At 52.8% G+C, this 20,973-nt stretch overlaps 1 protein-coding gene across 1 annotated transcript; it reads right to left on the reverse strand.

The window, feature by feature from the left end:
- Positions 1 to 3,762: 3,762 nt before the first annotated feature.
- On the reverse strand, positions 3,763 to 19,473 carry Itga2b (integrin subunit alpha 2b). The gene is made up of 30 exons (XM_055620347.1): positions 19,245 to 19,473; positions 17,985 to 18,106; positions 17,799 to 17,896; positions 17,533 to 17,695; positions 17,307 to 17,356; positions 17,019 to 17,064; positions 16,792 to 16,920; positions 16,432 to 16,479; positions 16,268 to 16,311; positions 16,053 to 16,106; positions 15,872 to 15,924; positions 15,520 to 15,731; positions 12,034 to 12,216; positions 11,731 to 11,776; positions 11,539 to 11,643; positions 11,397 to 11,452; positions 11,157 to 11,308; positions 10,919 to 11,044; positions 10,584 to 10,651; positions 10,328 to 10,475; positions 9,118 to 9,210; positions 8,855 to 8,934; positions 8,525 to 8,605; positions 8,202 to 8,301; positions 7,959 to 8,111; positions 7,738 to 7,860; positions 7,068 to 7,184; positions 6,750 to 6,851; positions 6,422 to 6,538; positions 3,763 to 3,998 (listed from the first exon to the last, which is right to left on the reverse strand). Exons 1-30 carry the CDS (start codon positions 19,430 to 19,432, stop codon positions 3,942 to 3,944), a joined length of 3,114 nt encoding a protein of 1,037 aa, XP_055476322.1. The 5' UTR covers positions 19,433 to 19,473; the 3' UTR covers positions 3,763 to 3,941.
- Between the last annotated feature and the right edge of the window lie 1,500 nt (positions 19,474 to 20,973).

The following is a 20,973-nucleotide window of genomic DNA, read 5'->3' on the forward strand; positions in this document are numbered from 1 at the left end:
AGAGAGAGAGAGAGAGAGAGAGAGAGAGAGAGAGAGAGAGAGAGAGAGAGAGAGAGAGAGAGTGTGTGTGTGTGGAGGGGTATTGCTTACTCCTAAAGGTTGTACTTAAAGAGAGACTCTTTTCCCACAGGGAAAGGTCGGTAGTGCTAAGGAGGCTGCAGCCTCCAACGTTGGAAAGCTGATCTGTGGTGGCTTCTAGCCTCTCTCTCCCTCACGCCTCCCATTCAAAACCAGGCTAGGCAAGACAAGTTTCTCACAGCCTTCCAGTCCTCACTCTTGTCTCAAACAGGATGTCAGAAACTCAGACTGGCCTCTAACTCGTGGCTATCTTCCTGCTCTGCCGCCTCTTCAGCACAACCTGCTACCCAAGAGAGGACCTAAGACAAGTAGAGCTTGGAGACGAGAGAGACAGACACAGCAGGTCCCTCTACAGAAGAGGCAAACTCACCAGGTCGTCTTTCCCTCCCTCCCTTCCTTCACTCTTTACTTTCTTTTTCCTTCTTTCCTTCCCCTCCCCTCCCTCTCCCATCTGTTTCTCTCCTCTTCCTCCTCCTTTTTTGGCAGTGTCTCATTATTCGGCCTAAGCTGTCCTTGAACTCATCACCCCCCCACACACCCACACACACACACACACCCCTCAGACCCTGGCATAGCTGGCCGAGAATAGACGGGAGTGCACGCGTCCCCTCCTTTTTCATAGAAATTTCCATGTAGCCGTGTTCCCCAGCCCTGTGCTTATGTAACCAATTTTTTTGGAACCTAAAGCACAGGCTTTAGCACTCAGCCCTGGTGAATTTCATCTTGTTGGTCTCGGCCCAACTCTACAATCTGTCGGGGCTGCCTCAAATCTGCTTCTCCTGCCCAATGCATGGCCGCTCTGACCATGGAAGCCAGGGGCCCTCTGTGGGGCAGACAGGCGGCTGCCACCTCCACTCAAGGAACTCCTGATAGATGCCGCCCTCCTAGCCGCCCCCTCAGTTTTATCGAAATCACTCAGGTGTAAATCTCAGCCACTACAGCCCGGCTGTACATTTCCCCTCACAAACGCCAAGTGCTTTGCTGGCTCAAGATAGGTGGTCGGGCTGCTGAGTCCCAATGACTGACTTGAGAGGAAATCTGGGGGGGTGTTCAATGACCACAGCTTAATCTTTACTTAAACAGTCACAGTCAGCCAAGTGGAAACCTGTTCTGGAACTTGCCATGCATGGCTGTCAAATCAGTTTTGTTTTGTTTTCAGAATTTACTATTTAAGTCCTCTGGGGTACAATGGAGTCTTAGCCCTTGGGAGAGGTCGCATCGAACTCAGTGTTCATGGCACAGGAGTGTCAGCTCACCTGCCGCCCCTCCCTCTCCAACAGACCAGTACCCTAGGGACGCCCTCCCCACCCTAGCCACAGTGTCCCTTCCTTGCCAGAACTTGTTCCCTGGTCGCTGGCAGAACCTTCTTTCCTGAACGCTTTGCCTCTCGCAGCTGTGTGGCTCCTTCGTTTCTCAGATCCCTGACTACCCTTTGGAATCTTTGGACTCCACCAGCTCCTCCTCTCCTCCGTCCTCTTCTCTCCTCCCATTTCCCCCTCTTCTCTTCTCTTCTCCCTTCTCCTCACCCCATTCCCCTCCTCTTTCTCTGTCTTTCTCCCCACCCTCAATACTGTAGACTGTACTCAGGATCTTGAACATACTAGGCTCTCAGCTTTCTTTTTGTTTGTTTTGTTTTGTTTTTGAGTCAGTGTTTTTCTGTGTAGTCTTCTTGGTCATCCTAGATTCTATTTGTAGACCAGGCTGGCCTCAAACTCAATGAGATTTGCCTGCCTCTGCCTCCCTGAGTGCTGGGAGTGCATCACCGAACCCTGCTTTCTTACCTTTTTTTTTTTTTCAATGTGGTAGAAATAATGGCCTTTATTAGGAAAGAATGGGAGTGGGGTAGTATGCTGGGGAAAGGCATTGTCTTAGTCAGGGATCAAAACACCATGACCGAACAGCAAGTTGGGGAGGACAAGGTTATTTGGCTTAAACTTCTAGATCACAGTCCATCCCTGGAGGAAGACAGGACAGGTACTCAAACAAGACCAGAACCTGGAGACAGGAGCTGGTGCAGAGCCCATGGAGGGGTGCTTCCTACTAGCTTGTGTCAAGTTGATATACAAAACCAGCCAGTACAGGCATACATTCAAAGCCCTTCTTTTTGGAACAGAATCTAATGTAGCCTAGACTGCGGCCTCAAACTCTCAAACTCACTCATACCTTCGATCCTACTCTCTCCAGCTCATGAGTTTGGGTATAACAGGCAAGTTCTACCAGTCCTGGTTCACACAGTGTCACTCACTGACTGAACCCGACTAGGGCTTCCTTTTCCTGTGTACTAGGTAAATACCCTACAAACAGATCTACATCTCTAGCCATCATATATATATATATATATATATATATATATATATATATATATATATATATATATATATATATATGGATGTATATATTCTACAATTATATATTTATGTATATAGTTACTTTTTGACACAGCATCTCAAAACAAGCTTCCCAAGCTGTCCCTAGAATGCACTCTGTGAACTTGGGATCCTCCTGCCTCTACCTCCAGGATGCCTGGGATTATAAACCTGGCCTCTTCCCTCTATCTTCATTCCCAGCCCAGGCCACCAGGGACTACACTCTTATTTTTTTTGTTTGCTTCATTCATCTCCTTGAGTGTAGGTTCCATGGGATAGAGCCTAGCTCTGCTTACTGCTCATCCCGGCTTTAGAATAGTTGAAATAGTTCTAGCACATGCTGGGTGTTTAAAAACCATTTCTGGAACACGTGAACCAACACACCCCACGGGAGTCCAGAGGACAGCCTGACCTCTGCCCCCCACCTCCAATCCCCACAGCTGGAAAGCTCCCTTCTACAGCCCAGCCCCTTTCCTAGCAGAAGACCTGTCTCCTCAGAAGGCTCAGCATCAGGGCTGATGGACAGCATCTGCCCCTGCCTGGCATGGCACCTTCCTCCTGGAGCTGAGCCCAGCTGGCTTTCTTCTGCCCCTCTTCCTTTAGAACAGTGCGTTAAAGGTCTTTGTTGGGGGAAGGACAGGGAAGGTGCAAACGTCATTTTCCCAAGTCTTGGAATATTTTGAGGTTTGTCCCTCCAAAACAATGTAAAATGCACAGCTTAAAGCTGCCCAATCATGGAGCCAGGCATTATGGCTCATGCCTTTAATTCTGGTACCTGGGAAGTTGAAGTGGATTGCTCTCTGAGTTCGAGGCCAGTTTGGTCTACACAGTGAGCTCCGGCCCAGCCAGGTCTACATAGTGAGATTCTGTCTCAAAACAAAACAAGCCACCAAAAAAGCAGTAATCCCAGCACTTGGGGAGGCACAGGGAGGTGGATCTGTGAGTTCCAGGCCAGCCTGGTCTACAAATCAAGTACAGAACAGCCAAGGCAGAGAAACGTTGCCTCTAAAACAAAAAAACAAAACATCCCCCCTCAAAAAAAAAAAAAAAAAGATGCAAAGCTGCCTGCTAAGGATCCTGCATTTCTTCTCTGGTGCTCCTAACCTCCATCTCACTTCCCACTGAATCTCACAGGAGGCCCTTCCACCATTCCTCTCTTGCTTCCTCACACCCACCACCATACTCTAGTCCCTGGCAGCCATTTGCCACCTTGTTAGCACAGATTCACTCTGCTCAGAGAGCTACCAGTCTTAGTCCCTACAAATATCCCTCAGCTCCCCCCTTTAGCCTCAGACCCCGAGGCAGGCAGCACGGTGGATACCCACATCAAGCTGTTTATTAGGCAGTAGGAAAGGGGATGTGCCCAGTCCGCTGAGAAGGGAAGGAAGGCTCCATGGGATAGTTAGAAGCCGTGGAGTTCTGAGCAGGAGCAGCTGGCTGGAAGTAAGAGGGGCAGCAGGTACCCAGCCTCCCCACCAGGACCGAGCTCTGACATCCTCACTCTCCGTCTTCATCTTCTTCCAGAGGCGGTCGATTACGCTTGAAGAAACCAGCCTGGAGAGTGGAGGGGCACGGGAGCTGCGGTCAGGGCACAGGGACAGGGTACACAGAGAACCACCAAGAAAGCCTGCTGGGAGCCTGCTGCCCGGAAACCCATGAAGCAGAGCTGTACCCTAACCCTGCATCTGAGAAGTGGGATCATTAGTTCTTTTTTTAATTGAGAGATGTTTCCTCCACAAGCTTAAAATTTTATTCATTTATTTATTTATTTATCTATCTATCTATTTATTTATTTATTTATTTATTTATTTATTTATGTATGTGTGTGTGTTCATGTTTAGAGGTCAGAGGAAAACTTTCAAGAGTTGGTTCTGGGGAACTGAGAGACGGCTCAGAGGTTAAGAACACTGATTGTTCTTCTAAAGGTCCTGAGTTCAATTCCCAGCAACCACATGGTGGCTCACAACCATCTATAATGAGATCTGGTGCCCTCTTCTGGGGTGCAGGCACACATGCAGGCAGAACACTATATGTAATAAATAAACAAATCTTGAAAACAAATAAACAGAAAAAGAGTTGGTTCTGCCAGCTGGGTGATAATGGTTCATGCCTTTAGTGCCAGCACTCAGGAGGCAGAGGCAAGTGAATCTCTGAGTTCAAGGCCAGCCTGGTCTACAGAGCAAGTGAATAAGAACTTGGTTCTCTTCTACCACGTGGGTCCCAGGGTTAGAACTCAAGTCATTAGGCTTGATGACAAGTACCTTTACCCTTGAGCCATCTCAGTAGCCTCTGTTTTTTGTTGTTGTTGTTGTTTGTTTTGTTTTTTGAGACAAGATCTCAGGTAGCCCAGGCTGTCCTAGAACTTGCTGTGTAGCCTACACTCCCAAACACTTACAATTACATCTCTGTCACCATGCTTGGCTTTGATTTTTCCATCTCTTCATAACTCACGCGCATGTTCCCCAGCACACAGAAATGAGGGACCCTTTCAGAAACCCGGGGGTAGGGACTAGAGCAGAGATTCCCAACCTCTGGGTCACAACCTCTTTGGAAGTCTAATGACCCTTTCACCTAAGGGTCACCCAAGACCATTGGAAAACACAGATATTTACATTACAATTCATAAAAATGGCAAAAGTAATTTTACGGCTGGGGGTCAGCACCGCATGAGGACTATATTAAAGGGCTGCAGCGTCAGGAAGGTTGAGAACCACTGTTCTGGACTCTTCAGCTTCCCATCTCACTCAGGATGACAGGGCTGAATACTGTCACAATCAGCTTGAGCTGTCACTTTGACACAAACTTAAGTCACCAGGGAAGAGGGAACCTTAATTGAAAAATTACCCAGGTCAGCCGGGTATAATGGCACATGCCTTTAATCCAAGCACTCAGAAGTCAGAGGCAGGTGGATCTGTGAGTTCAAGGCCAGCCTGGTCTATAAATGGAGTCCAGGACAGCCAGGGCTACACAGAGAAACCCTGTCTCAAAAAATAAACAAAATTACCCAGGTCAGATTAGCCTGTGGCCATGCCTATGAGGCATTTTCTTTTTATAAAAATTTAATTTAATTTTTATTTTATGTGTATGGGCATTTTGATTTTGTCTGCATGTGTGTCTGTGTGCTACACGCATGCCTGGTACTAAAGAAACCCGAGGAAGCTGTCAGATCCCCTGGAACTAGAGTTATACAGCCAACAAGTGGGTGCTGGAAGTGAACCCTGTTCTTCTGGAAGAGCAGCCAGTGCTCCTAGCCCATCCTTACAGCCCCTGTGAGACTTTTTGTTTTGTTTTGTGTGTATGTGTGTGTTTGAGACAGGGTTTTCTCTGTGTAGCCTTGGCTATCCTGGACTCCATTTGTAGACCAGGCTGGCCTCGAACTCACAGATCCACCTGCCTCTGCCTCCCTGAGTGCTGGGATTACAGGTAGTCACCTGGCCCCTCCCGGCCCTGGGTGACATTTTCTTAATTGCTAATGATGTAAGGGCCCAGCCCTCTATGAGTGGGGCCATCCCTTGCCCATTGGCCCGGGACTGTACAAGAAAGCAGGCAAGGAAGCGAGCCTGTAAGCAGCTGTCTTTCAAGATCTTTTCTTCAGTTCCTGCCTCCAAGTTCCTGCTGTGGCTTCTCTCGTTGACTGGAAAGCGTAAAATAAAATAAACCCTTTCCTCCCCACGTTTCCCTTAGACCAAGGACAGACAGGAGGCCAGCCCTGCCCACAGCAGTCAGGAAATTCTGAGGGTATGTCTCAGTTTCCTCTGACTTCCTCACGGTGGGGGAAGGGGTCTGAAGGCCTGTGGATTTCAGGCGTCCTGCTTAGGGGGAATGGGAGGGACGGGACGGTACATGCTCAGCACAAGTCCTCAGAAAAATGACATCCTAATAGCGGGTATGGAGACCACACAGGTCCTATATCCTGTGTCCCCCTGTCTCCTAGTCTGTGATCACCTGGGAACAATGTGCCCCCTTTCCAGCCTCACCTTCCACATGGCCAAAACTAGCAGGGTCAGCAGCAGCAGACCGCCTAGTACGCCCACCAGCACACACCAGGTAGGAACGGCCCTCTCCTCCAAGGCCCGAAGCAGCTCTGTCTGCACCTGAGGGCAAACCGGATGTCCCTTAAGGGGGCCCGTGAGCGGGGAGAAGGATGCCCAGCCGAGCCATCTCCTAGTAACCAGACCTCAGCCTCCCGGAGACCCCGCCCCTCAAGCTCAGCCGTCAATCCACGGAGACCCCGCCCCGGCCCTCAGCCCTGGAGAGGCCCTGCCCCAGGCTGGCTGGGCGTTGACAGAGAACTGGGTTGCTCACCAGAGCTTGCCCGCTGGGCAGGCTGAGCGCCGGCACGGAGTAAGGTAGGGAGGAGACGTTGAACCAGGCGTGTGACTGCAGCACAAACTGCTCCTGAGGCCTCTGCGGGGGATGGGGGTGACAGTCGCTTACCGCAGCCACTCCAGGACTGGGTGGCCGCAATCCAAGCCCCGGATTCCCCGATTCTGAGTTTTGTCGGGGGTTTTACCCCGCCCCCGCCCCAAGGTAAATCCTCCCAAGGCTTGTATGAACCAGCTCAAGCCCAGAGCAAATTCCTGCCCCGCCCCACAGGCCCCGCCCGCCCGCATCTAGCCCCACCTGGCGGAGGCTGGACATCCCCAGCATGGCTTGCACCGTGACCATGGCCCGCTGCCCACGCACCATCTCCTGCAGCTCACACTCCACCACCATACATGGCGCTGTGCCGTCGCAGCTCTGAGGGAGACGTATCCTAAGTCCCCAGGCCCTCCTGCTAATCATCCCCCATCAGTCAAGGCCCCAACCCAGAGAGCCAGGAAGGTCAGGCCTGTCTCTAGCCGAGCTTCAGGTGTTTGCTCAACAGTCCAGGGATACAGGGGCGAAGCCCGAAGGCAGGGGTCACGACCTGTGGTACTCGATGTTTTTGTGACATGTGACATTGCTTTGGCATTTCTTTCTTTCTCTCTCCCTTGTTTGTTTTTTTGTTTGTCCTAGAACTCAATCTGTAGACAAGGCTGGCCTAGAACTCAGAGATGTACCTGTCTGGCTGGGATTAAAGGCGTGCGCTACCACTGCTTGGCCCTTTTTGGTATTTCTTCAGAGGAAAAGAAAGGAAGAAAGGAAGGAAGGAAAGATGGAAGGAAGAGAGAAAGAAAGGGAAGGAAGGAAAAGAGGGAAAGGAAACCCCACTCTGCCAAGCGCCAGCCCAGCCTCTCATCCACACAGCTCTCCCTGCCTCCCATCTCCCTGACTCCCGAGGGCCCCAGCTGGATCCCACTGAGCTTCTCACCACCCGAACTGGGTCCCGCTCCCCTGGCTGCTTGGGCTGCTGCAGGACAGCCTCTCTGCGGTCACGACTGGGATGGGCCCAGCTAGTGGGAGAAGGGCTGGCAGTGGGTACCCTCCAGTCCACCTGGGGGGTGGGGGGGACAGGGAGACAAGAGCATGGTCAGTTGGCTTCCAGGGTCTGCACCCACACCCTGCTCTGGCTGTTGGCCTGGCGAGCCTCACCTTGAGGGGATTGGGGGATGGCTCTGAAGAACAAAGGAGACCCCCCTGAGGCTGCACATTCAGGATGTAGAGCAGGTCCGAAGGCCGGGACTGGCCGGGAAGGTGGATGACCAGTCGGAGGCCATTCACGGTGCCAGGGCCATTGTTGTGGAGCTGGGGGTAGAGACAGTGGGTGGCGGTCTCGGCTGCCAGCCTGCAGCTCCCAGGACCTCAGCCCATGCTTCCCCAGAAGCGTCTCCCTACCTCATAAGTGTGTTCCACCCTGGGGACCCAGCTGCCCAAGCCAGCCTGCTCCTCGTCACCTTCTTCTGCGGCCACCACCAGGGAAGCAGGGAAGGAGTTCCTGCAAGTGCCCGAGGCCCCCAGAGCCCATCTGACTCCCTGGTGGACCTGTGGCGGGTCCTCCAGGACCCCTCAAACTTTACCCTTTTGTTTGATGAGATACTAGGGATGGGACCCAGGCAGGGCCTTCCACAGGCTAATTGTGGTACCCAAGTGACACCCCCACCTCCTCCTCGGAACAATAGAGGCCTCTCTGCCATTTCCCCTCCCTCAGCGGCTCTCACCCCCGAAGCTCCACTATGGCCTCAGCTCGGACTGCCACAGGCAACAGCACAACATTACTGTTTGGATTCTGGCTGTTCTTGCTGGAGGGGAGAAGGTGAGAAGAAAATAAAGGACAACAGGATTTTAGATGGCTCAGCATTAATCCCACTCCAGACAGCATAAGATCCTGAAGTTAGACCTGAGAGAGAGTGTCCCCTAGGACCCCAAGACTCAGGAATGAGTCACCGAGGAAGAAAGAGAGCACAGCTCTCGGGAAGGCCTTTCTGTGTGGAAGGGGTTCTGCATGAAGGTCAGATGGAGGAAGCATGGTAGGCTGCCCAGCTAGGTACCTCCTGACCTGCAGCTGGAAGGACACATACTGCCCGGCATCTTCCAGGTTCTCCACACTCACCAACATGGTGATGCCTATCTGGAAGAGGAAAATTCCACAGTCACCACCCCAGTGTCTTCTCTGTGCCCAGTCCCCCCTCACCCCTCAGGAACCTACCCACCCTAGGATGCAGCTAGAGTTAGGAGGCTTCCCGGCCACCACCCGAGCCATGCACACACCCTCCCCAGCTGTCCCTGGGTCCACACCATCCAGCCCTCTCACCCGGGTGTCCTTTTTCATGGGGTTGCCCAGCTCGCAAAGCGCCACCCTGGTCTCATTCTCCTTCTTCTGGGTGCAGATGAGCCTCTCAAAGCCCTGGAGGAGAGGTCCGCGGACAGGTGAAACAGAGCGGCCATGGGTGGCATGTCCGGCATGTCTGCAGGAGACTTGCTGGCCAGGCTTGGGGGAGGGTCCTGGGGGATCCCAAGGGACTGCCACCTTCTATTTCTGTATTGCTGTATCATTTTACTATTTTTAAAGGATTTTAATTTTAGAAATAAAAAAAAAAATTACCCAGAGTGACCTAGTTGCTAAAAATTACATCAACAGAATAAAGCCAAGCGTGGTGGCACATGCCTTTAATCCCAATGCTCAGGAGGCAGAGGCAGGTGGAACTCTGAGTTGGAGGCCAGCCTGGTCTACAGAGTTCTGGGACAGGCAAAGCTAGACAGAGAAACCCTGTCTCAAAAAACCAAACCAACTAACCAACCACCCAAATGAAAAAACAAGAGGAACGACACCTGAAGAACAGCACATAAGATAAACCCTTGCACAGCTGTGCACAGCTGTGCACAGATGCACACACCCGCACTCACAAACACTGAATTTAACTCAAAATGCTTTCCTACAAGTGCCTACCAACATTAGGGGGAAAACTAAGCCTGCAAATTGTATGTGGTGTGTGCGTGCGCGTGCGTGTTCGTGTGTGTGTGAATGTGGAACCAGAGGTTGATATTGGGAATCTTTCCCCAATAGCTGTGTCCTTACTGATTGAGACAGGGTCTCATGAATGTGGCTAGCCTGCCTGGCCAATGAGCTTTAGGGATATACCCCATCACCAAATCCCAGCACCCTAGGGTCCCCGGCTTACGCCACCATGCCTTACTTTCCTCATGGTTCTGGCGGAGCCAAACCCAGGCTCTCCACTTGGGTGAAAGGAACTTTTAGCAGCTGAGCCATCACCCCAGCAGATGCTAGTGTGACTCTAATTAATATTTGCTCGGTGGTTTTGTAACAGGGCTCTAGACCTCTGAACCTCTAAGCCAGTGCTTCTCGTAAGTACACCACACCCGCACACGTTGCGTCTGAAAGCTGAAGACTCCATACATCTTTATAGCAAAAGCGTAAGAGCGGTGGAGCTCTGGGTGGGAGGCGGGAGGCGGGGCTCTCACGCCTGCTGCCTGCTGCCTGTACCCCGGGGGTGGTGCCTCACCTCAACGTTGCTGAAAGCCCGCATGTAGTGGGCACCCGGAGGCAGGCGCACAGCCAGCTCCGCCTCATAGGCCCCCTCACCGTCATTGGCTGCCTCTATCTTCAGCTCCAACACATTGTCAGCACCAATGAGAAGCGGGGAGTCCCCCCTGTATGGGGAGAGGGTGCTTGGTTTAGGACTAGAGATGGCTCAGGTAAGGAGTGGGTCTCCCGGGATAGGGAGGGGCAAGGTGGGGTAGGGCGGGGGATCCTCTCACACGGTAGCTGTGAGCTGGAGCTCCGGCACGCACAGGTCATCTTCCCCACAGTCCAGGATGATCCGGGTCTACGGGACACAGGGGATGTGGGTGAGCTGAGGGGCTTATGAGGTCGAGGGGTTACCACAGAGCCCAGAGATGTTGAGAGTAGGTTTGGGGGTGATGCCAAAGTTCTGTGATAGTGGGGTTTATAAGTCTGCAACGATGTTTGGGGGACACTGAGATTTGGGGAATTTCATCGGGGCTTGGGGTGATTTCGAGGTTAGGGACTCGTGGCTTCAACTCCTTCCCCACGAGGCACCTTGCCCTCTTCTTGCTTGTCCCACTGTCCCTACCTGCTCCTGGACATGGGTTTCTCCATGCAACACCACGGCGGGTGCTACTCCAGTCTTCTCTGGGGACAGCGTCACATTGAGGCTTAGCACAATCGGACTCAGCTTGTCCCGGAAGTCAGCCTCGTCCTAGCAGAGGGCAAGAGCCTGGCTATCGCGTGGCTGTGCCCACAGCCTTTGCCGGAGTCCTAGGGCTGCTTGAACTGCATCCCCAGCTCCACCCATTCTAGCCTGAGCATACTCGAAGGAAGGCCATGGCGGTGTGGCAGATAGGTCTGTTTCTTCTGCCCAGGTCCAGGTTCAGGGTGAGGCTCGCCTGCTGGGACTCCAGAAGGAGCACCCGGCGGCCCTGGCGGGGCTTCTGCAGGTCCAGCTGCAGCTCTGCCTTTAGATCTGCAGGGCAAGCACGAAGGATCCCGGTTTCCCTCTAGCGGGGACACCCAGACCTCCCTTCCTACGGCCCTTCCCTCCACCCACTCACCCAGCCTCTGAGGAATGCTGTGCCCTGTGGCTCCCACACACATCTGGATGTTGAAGCTGCAAAGATGAGGGCAGGTTTTGTGGGTTGGGCCACCTCTCCAAAGTCCCAAACCCTGCCAAGTCTGTGACCTCCACCTCCTCACCAGCTGACCGGCGCCTGGGTCTGTTCCAGGACACAGTTCTTCAGTGTGGGGTTCAGTGAGTCTGGAACCATCAGGTGGACAGAGGCCATCACCACTGGTTTAGCTCTGATGGGAGCGGAGGAGACTCAGCACTGTGTCCCTCCCGACGTAGCCTCCTCTGATGAGGTGGCCCTTCCCCTACCTGGTGCTCACCTGTACACAGCCACCTTGCTAGCTCCATAAGCTCCCACTATCAGGTCTATAGACATAGAGAGAAGGGACAAAAGTGGCCATTAGAGGGGACATAGGGTGCGTCCTTATCTCCCCAAAAGTTCCCCACACTGTCAGCCCCTGGAGGTTCAAGGTGCCCTGCCCCCAAACCCAAGCATCCCAGCCACACAGACAAGTTAGAGCCCACAGCTGGCCCCGGGCCAGACATGGACCCCCAGCTGTGCGTCTCTGCACATTTCCAGCTTGAAGGCCTGTCTTGACTGGCTGGGTGCAACCCACAGGCACCTGGGTATCCATTGTCATCCACGTCTAGGGTACCACGAAGGGAGAAGCCAAAGGCAGAGCCTGCGGGGAAGGGACTGTCCAGGACCTGGGAGGGCTGTGGACTCAGCCCCTCACTCTGACCCAGGAACACCAGCACTTGTCCCCGACCACTGGGACCCCCATAGGGAGCAGCCACAGCAACATCTGGAAGGAGAGAGAAAGAGTGCGGCTGTTTGTGAGAAAGAGTGTGGCCTCTTCTCCAGGGAGGCCCTGGGAGGCCAAGAAGAGGGTGCCAAGTCTGTATCAATCAGTCAAGTATTAACAGATTATTATAAAAAGCTACAACAGTCCTCGCTGTCTACCAAGGAAAATGCACTGGTAATGCCTGGGCATGGTGGCTCACACCTTTATTCCCAGCACTCAGGGAGGCAGAGGCAGATGGGTCACTGTGTGTTCAAGGCTAGCCTGATCTACAAAGCAGTTCCAGGACAGCCAAAGCTAGGTAGAGAAGCTCTGTCTCAACAAACAAGCAAACAAAAGAAACATTTACTCCTGACCAAAACAAAACAACAACAACAAAAAAAACCCAAAACATAACAAACAAACATTTAGTCCTGACAATTGGATGCTTACTGTTTACTGTTACTGTTAATTTGCTACAAGGTTTTTGGTGTTGATGGTTTTTTTCTGAGATAGGATTTCTCTGTTTAGTTCTATGTAGATCAGGCTGGCCTCAGATTCTGAGACCTGCCTGCCTCTGCCTCCTGTGCTGGGATGAAAGGGTTCAGCACCACACTCCTGGACACAGGTTGGCATATGCCACAAACTAGCCTCTAATTATTTACATAGCTGAGTCACTTATTATAACCTTGAGCTTCTGGTCCTTCTGGCAGGGTTTATGCTGAGTGGAGGCTTTGTGTGTACTAGGCAAGCTCTCTGTTAGCTCAGTGACTTCCTTGTCCTATAAACTTCCGTTTTAGAAGGAAAAAAAAAAAAACTGAGTCCCAAAAGATTAAATAACTGAGACCAGGCTGGGGAAGAGAACGTCCTTGTACATGTGAGGTCCTGGAGTCAATGCCCAGTAATGGGAAAAAAAAGTTGGCTCTCACACTCCTTTACTCCCGGCACTCGGGAGGCAGAGGCAGGCGGAGCTCTGTTAGCCCGAGGCCAGCTTGATGTACAAAATGAGTTCCAGGCCAGCTGGGGCTGTGTAGCCAGACCCGGCTTCAAAACACAAAACAAAGCCAAAACGCAAATAAGTAAGAGCAAACTGAAACCTGTTCCCCAGATGTTAACCCTGTTTTACTTTCACCGTGCAAACAAGCTCACAGCCACATCATATTGACATCCATGACTTTAAGATGACTCAGCAGTTAACAGTTCTTCCAGAGGACCGGGGTTCAGTTCCCAGCAACCACATGGCAGCTCAAAACTGACTGTAACTCCAGTTCCAGAGGATTTGATACCCTCATACCAGTGCACATAAGATAAAATAAAATACCTTCCTTGAAAGTGTATCTGTTAGCATGAGCCTCATTTTATGGGTTCTTTGCATATATATGACTACTTTAGATCACGTCGTCTGTGTTTTAACTGTCTTCCCTTTGTTGTCTGATTTTGTTTACAGTATGTCATTGTGATTTGCTTCCTTTTTAAAAAATGTTTATTTATTTTATGTAGAAGTCTACTCTATCTGCATGTACACCTGCATGCCAGAAGAGGGCATCAGATCCCAGTATAGATGGTTGTGAGCCACCGAGTAGTTGCTGGGGGTCGAACTCAGGACCTCTGGAAGAGCAGACAGTGCTCTTAACCTCTGAGCCATCTCTCTGGCCCCCATTGTGATTTTCTTGATCATTATATACATAATTAAAAAATGTGTTTAATCCCAGCCCTTAAGGAAGAAGAGGCAGGTATAGTTCAAGGTCAGCCAGGTCTACACAGAGAGCTCCAGGCCAGCCAAGGCTACACAGTGAGACCCTGTCTCAAAAACAAAAAACAAAGCAAACAGAGGCCACTGACCACAGTGATACCCTCCAGTCCCATGGCCTCCTCTCTGCCCGACCTCGCTTGTTCTTCATGGATTTCATGAATGTTTGAGTCATTGTTCATTTCTTCAGCCTTCTTGCCCCATGGCCAGTTTTGGGTCAGCCTGGTCAGACTATCTGGAGCTAATTCAGCCCAGAGTTGCAAGAGACATGGAGCAGACAGGGCACTATGGCTTCCTGTTCTCCAGCCTCCTCCAGGACCCTTGGGGGATTCTCAACCATTTTTGGATTTCCCCATAATACCTGTTTCTAACTTTCTCCATTTTTTCCAAGCTGTCAGCTTTCCCCACTTCTGTCCTTTCCCCATGAGACCTTTGAGTCGGTATCTCTTGCCTCTGGATGGAGAGTCTGCATTCCCTGGCGGGCGTCACAGGGCCCCTGCGCGGGCTGGCCCCTCCAGGTCCCCATTTTCCTTGGCATTTATCACACCCCCATCCTGCCAAGGTCACAGCCCTATCCTTCCTCTTCCTTTCATAGTCACTGGTGAAAGAGCTGTCTGCATTGCCTGATGGGTGTTTCACCTCTCTTCAGATCCTGTCACCATCCCCAGTGGTCTTCTGGTTTATGTCCCTAGCAAAGCTGCCCTTTGTTAGTTGTTTTTGCTTTGTTCTATTTTGTTTTGTTTTGAGAGAGGGTTTAACGTATCCCAGGCTGGCCTCCAACCTCACATTAGCAGAGATGACCTTGGATTTCCCTTCCTGCTGCCCCTACTTCCTGAGGGGTGTGCGCCACCACACCTGGCCTGGCTTGGTTCTTGTCACTGCCACCAATGAGCTCATCCTTGCAGAAGCCCACGATATATTTACCCAGTGCCATCTAACTGTACCCGTCAGGAGTGCGGGGGCCACCAAGAGCACCCCTTCCTCCTGCTCAAACGACTCTTCTTAAGAGTTTTGAGCCACCAGTCTCATGGCCTCTCTCCCACCTGTCCGAACACTGCCCGTTTCCCAGTCACCTTCCCTGAATGTTCCCTAAATGCTTGCTCCCACGGTTCTATCTGGGCCTCTTCTTATCTCACAGGCTCCAGATCCCAACCCCTCCTCCACGTTCTCTACCCCGCCCCCAGCGGAAGTGGGCAAAGCCAATCACTGTAGTTCTCAGGATGTCTGCACTTAATTCTCCCCTCAAGCTCAGCCAGCTTCTTCCCTCCCACTCGATCCCCCTTTCTTTCCTCGCTTCATCCCCTTCCCCCAGCCCTAACAGTCCAAGCCCTAAATGCCTGTCAAGTCACCGTATCTCAACTCCCTTCTCCAAATCTGCCCACAGGCATCATCATGCTGGGATCTAGACTGTCCTAATTGGGTTCCTTGAACTCTGGTGTCCATTTTCCACTCAGCACCGGAGCCTCTCCTGGCTCCTGCTGCCCAGGGTCTCCCTCTGTGTCTCGGCCTCCTTCACAGTGGGACTTCAGGTGTGTCCCACTATCTTTTTGTTAGGGCCGTTAGCCCTCTCCACTCACCGTTATAACCATCTCGGTTGAGGTCACCCAGGGGCGCAATGGCGGATCCAAATCTCCCATAGAGCTGAGTGCCAGTCAGGAGGAGAGTGGGCGTGCCCAGAGCATGGGGCTCCCGAGGCTGGAGAAACAAGTACACGCGGCCCACCTCGGCCAGCGTCCAGTCTGCTCTGCTCTCAATGTACAGCGGAGCCCCCACCAGTAGGTCATGCCGCCTGTGGACCAGATGGGCAAGGTCAGGTGCAGCTGGCTAGGAAGACGCCGGAAGTGAAGGCGTTTCCGGACCACCCTTGGTAGAAGATGGAGTTGAGGATGCAACCGGGTGAGGGTGGGTGGGGGCGCTCCCTCTCCTCACCCGTCGCCGTTGACATCGGTGACTGCCACTGAATGCCCGAAATATGAAGCCACCTAGGAGATGAAGAGGATTTTAGTCTGCGCTTCGGCATCCTGTCACACCCCCACAACCCCGAGAACTATCCTGGGGGTGTGTCTCAATCCCCTGACTTCGGCCACGCCCATGAGGCCGCAGCCCCCACCTGCTCTCCCAGCAGCCGGTGCAGCGTCTGGCGGTAGGTGTTCAGAATTTCCACCTGCACGGAGGTCCACACCCATATGTGTGTCATTCATGCTTCGGCCTCCCACTCTCATTGAGAAAGGGCAGGGAGTTGGCAAGTGGGGAGGGTGGGGGGAGAACGAGGGGACTAGGGTCAGGGGCTTCAGAAGGCCAAGCCGTGGGAGACCCAGCACTCACCGCTCCCAAGGTCCGACTCCAGGTGGGGACACCCAGTACGTATTCTGGGGGGGGGGGGAGCAAGGCTCAGCAAATCAGACCCACTCCCTCCACCCTCAGCACCCGGGGAGACTGCCGGGCGGTTTCTCCCGCCCCAGGGCTCCCCACCCCCATTCCTTGCTTGCCTGTAGTGCTCAGATCCCCATCGAATTCGCCTACAGCCACCGAGTACCCTGCAGATACAGCACAGTTTAGCAGTTTCTGAGTAAAGCAAGTAGGAAGGAGCGTCATCGGCACCGAGGTTGTTAGTACCAACTGCAATCCGTTGTGCAGATGGGAAAACTGAGGCGAGCCTGAGCTCTCACTTGAGTCCAGGGCGAGCAAGTGTGGATGGGACTTGAACATGTGTGAGGAGAAGAGGCGGGAACCCAGGGCGGGGCGCCCCTGTGCTGGGGTTGACTAGCTAAGATTGGCATAGAGGCTCCAACAGGGGCAGGACCTGACTCAGGGTTTTGGGAGGCCTGGAAAGGGGATACCAGGCTTACCCCGGTAGGCGTGGTAGTTCACTAGGCTTATGGAGTCGAAGGTGAAGAGCTGTTTGGGAACATGCCACAAAAGGGTACCCGGGCGGTAGCTAGAGATGATATTCGCAATTGGAACCCGAGCCAGAAGACCTAGGAAGGGCACAAGGGACAGGAAATGTGGGGGCCCAGACTTCTGGGTCTCCCAAAACCGCTAGATGGGGAGGTGGGTTGGATTACTGAGCACATACCTGAAAAAAAGTAGCCGCCAGGGGCCCCAAGCACTAGCTCTCCAGCCTGAAAGGGAAGTCCTGGGCGTGAGAGGGTCCCCTTTTCTTGAACACCCCTAAACCGTTTTGCCTGCATTGGTATTTTCATAGTCATTTATTCTCATGTTCTCCACCCCCACCCCGTCTCCCTTTAAGAGGAGTCTCACGTTGTAGCACAGGCTTGCCTCAGACTTGATAGGTAGCCCAGGGTGACCCCCAAGTCGCCATCCCCCTGCCTCAGCCTCCAGGGGGCTTTCGCCTGCGACTTGCCTGGGTCACCGCCGCGCTGAAGCCGGCTTCACAGAGCCGCTTGTCTCCGCCTACGAGAGTGAAGCGGGGGTCAGCCAAGGGGTGGCTCCGGCCTGGAGTCCCGCGTGGGCAGGCGGGACTAAGGGAAGAGGAGGGATGGAGGGCGGGGCCCAGGGGGGCAGGGTGTACCCGAGGGGCGGGGTTTGAAGAGACAGGTGGGCGGAGCCAAAGGCGGACCAGCGCTTACCGTATATCTTGGAGTAAACGGAGCTCATGGTGTTGGCGCGACAGGGCGAGTACTCTGCGCGGCCGCCGCTTTGGAGCTGAGCCAGGAAGCAGCCACCCACCGGAGTCTTGTCTGACTCTTCGTCCTTTTCTAGGACATTCCAGTGCTGCCAGGGGGCGCAGCCCTAGAGCAGAGCCACAGGAGAGTGGGAAGGACGCAACATTCGGGCTTCCCCTAAAATGTCCCTGCCCTGGACTTGCTCCCTTTGACCCGTCTACAGTGCCCACCACAATGACGTCATTCCAGCTGACGACTGATGCCCCAAGTCCTTGTCCGGTCCTGAAGGTTTGGTAATATTGGAAGCCTTTGTGTTGCGTCTCATCTCCTGAACAGCACAAGAAAAGGTGACGGGCTGCAGAGCCCTGCCATCCGCTTCCAGCGGGCCCCCCTTCCCCTCCACGCATGAGACTCACTGAGGTCGAAGAACAGGGAGGTGCAGTTGCCGCCACTGGCCTTCCAGGGACACAGGAAGACCCCTCCGGTCTCATTCTGACTTGCACTGAGGGCCCTCGGGGCACCCACCACGATGGACACACTGTAGGAAAGCTGGGTGAGCACAGCTCAGGGTCTTTGTGTCTTTCCAGGTGCCCACTACCCTGGCAATACCTGAGAGGGGGTCTGACAGAGGAGAAACTGGACCATCTTTCCTCACGGGTAACATGGTCCAGAAGCTCAAGGGCTAGTTTCCAGCTCACAGGGCTCTGCTTCCTGAGTGCTGGGATGAAAGGTGTGCACCACCATTCCTGGCTTTGGTTTTGCTTTTAGAGTCAGGTTCTCTCTAGGGAACCCTGGCTGTCCTGGAACTCACTATATAGACTAGCAGGCTGGCCTCGAACTCACAGAGCTCTGCCTGCCTCTGCCTCCCATTAAAAGGGACTAAAGGAGAGTGGTGTGACACCCAGCTCAGGAGTTTCTATTTGTTTGGACAGAGTCTTGTTATGTGGCCCCGAGCGTTTAACTTGTGGTAGGCCTCCTGCCTCAGCCTCCCATGTATGGAGTTCCCAAGCGAGTGCCACCACAGTCAGCTACAGAAGCACCCTTTACAGTGGTCAAAGTTGAGACGACCCTAGTTCCCTTCCCCCTCCTGGAGAGAGTCCCTGGATGCAAGCCGTCTGAGTTTTGGTGAAATGGCGCTCTTAGGCAGAAGAGATAATTCTCTGCACCTGTCCTTGAGGACAGTCACTCTTACCCCCCGGGACCTGGGCATCCCAGGGTCCGTCCCAACAAGCCACTCGGCAGAGCACAGCCTGGAAGGTGAGCGGCGAGCCTAACCTTAGCAGTTTGATCTCAAAGCCCCACCAGTGCTGACAGTGATCTGTTACCTCTATTCACACATCTATAGTCTGGAAGGGGGTGGGGTCTGGGATGGAGAAAAGCGAGGTGCATTGAGCAGAGACTTGTAGCTTTGCCAGTCAGTTTAGGATGCGAAGAGGAGTTTCAAGTGCGTCATAACACTGACCCTCGGGCAGAAAGAAGATACCGCTTCTCCCTTTTCTGTTCAGTGTTCATCTTCCTAATTGGTAACCCTCCCCGGCACCCTCACTTCCCCCCCACCCCAGCACTCCTGACAAACAGACCCTGGAATCCACCTTGCTCAACTAGGAAATGAGAGGGCACCGAAGTGATGAAGGGGGCAGACCTCTCTCAAGACCCATATTTCCTCCAGTGCTCACCTCCCGTACTTGTCCTTATGAAAGTCCACTGAGAATCCAAAGTGGCTGCCATTGGGACCTGTATAGACGGTGAACTTCAGAGGGTCCAGGTTCAAGGCCCAGGCTGGAGGAACAGCACTAGGTCCCAGGAATAGTGGTGCCCACTGCAGAAGCCAGAGGGCATGCCGGGCACATGGAGATCTGGCCATCTTCCTTCTCCCCAAACCTCCCAAACAGGAATGGGTCAGCTCTCTCCCCTTCCCTAAAGTTCCCACCACAGGAAGTTTCGGCTTATCAGACTGGAGCTGGCTGAGCAGAGGGCAATAGCCCCTAGGTCATGTGGTCTCTAGGACTACCAGAAAGGGGGATGGTTGCTTGGGGCTAACAGCCATCTCCAAGTCCTTGTTGTTTCTGTTTCTCGGCTGCATCCCTTAAAATCTCTTTTTTTCTCCACTGTCACTCTGCTAGTCCTGCCGCCGTCCCTTTCTGCCTGGGAAAGGACAACTGTGAACTAATCGGCCTGCCCTACTTCATCACGGTCCGTAGCTGTGCGGCTCTCTCCTCCCCCGTGTAGCTGACTCTTCTGATCTTGAACACTGTGACTTGGCCAGAGGTGGAGGAAGGGGGAAGGAGGCTGCTCTTCCCTGATAAGAATTGAGGCTGCCATCATTCTGAGTAGGACATTTACCCACTTCCCCCTCCTCAAGCCGTTGGACAGCCTCAGCCAGCAGAATTTGTCCATCTTCACCTCTCCATCCTGAACCAGTATAGTGTTGGTGTGGCTGTACTGGTGCCTTCAGTACTGGGGAAAGGGTGATGAATGGATCTCGGCCTAAGTGGGGAGGAGATGCTAAAATGACATCATTCTGAGGTGCAATGTTCACAGTCTTTGAGACTAAGCACCAGCCGTTCAAGTGAACGGTTTCACTTCTTCTTGGTTGACAGTGTGTATAAATAAGTACTATGAAATAAATAAGTACATAAATAAAACCACCCAGAATGGGTTCCGGATGGAGTCACTGATTAGGGAAAACCCCCCAAGTCCTCAGGTAGGCACCTTGGCGTACCTCATGGGTACAGTACCTGATGACACGTTTTACTGGATTGAGTACCAAACCCTTGGAGAGCAAGGGTCCTTTCTGCTGGAAGGACCTCAGCAAGAGCCCAGCATGTAGTGTTGCTGGCTGAAGTCTTCCCAGAGGATGAAAGAAGCAAACAGCGACAAAGTGAAAAGGGTCAAATCCCTTGTAGAAAGGACATTTTCTACCTACAGATGAGGAAAACAGGAAAGTGCCGTTCCCTGCTGCTCTCGCATGCCTTTTGCCCCAAAGCAAAGAGATAAAGGAACAAAGTCACACCCTCCTTTTAGTCTGTATTTTTTTTTTCCTTCTCCTTTTCTGAAGTGCTAGGGATAGCCGCATGAATGCAGGACAAATGCTCTACTACCACTGAGCCGTCCCCAAGCTTGACCTTTATTGCTGATTAAATTAAGCCTTATCCTCCTTGGCCACCCTATTTTGAAGAACTGTTAACTTCTCCATTTCTCTCATACTTCACCTCAGCACGAAGCTAAACATTTTATCCTCACTAAGGAAAAGGCTCCTTGGATTTTACTCAGGGCTTTCTTCGCTGGTGTGTTCCCAGTGTGAAGTTCATGATAGATACGTAATGCAAACACCAGCATCTGCTCACGCTCTCTCTTCCCACTGTCCTCAGCTGAGGGGTTCTTGCATTACTGCTCTATTCTGTG

Source organism: Psammomys obesus, unplaced genomic scaffold (assembly GCF_907164565.1).
Source record: "Psammomys obesus unplaced genomic scaffold, mPsaObe1.curated_primary_1811, whole genome shotgun sequence".
Lineage (NCBI taxonomy): Eukaryota > Metazoa > Chordata > Mammalia > Rodentia > Muridae > Psammomys > Psammomys obesus.

Coding starts and splice junctions, on each gene's coding strand:
- Itga2b (XM_055620347.1), bottom strand. CDS start 19,432: ATGGCCAGATCTCCATGTGCCCGGCATGCCCTCTGGCTTCTGCAGTGG. Junction 11,309..11,396: donor CAGCATTCCTCAGAGGCTGG/GTGAGTGGGTGG, acceptor CTTGCCCTGCAG/ATCTAAAGGCAGAGCTGCAG. Junction 8,935..9,117: donor CCATGAAAAAGGACACCCGG/GTGAGAGGGCTG, acceptor TTCCTCTTCCAG/ATAGGCATCACCATGTTGGT.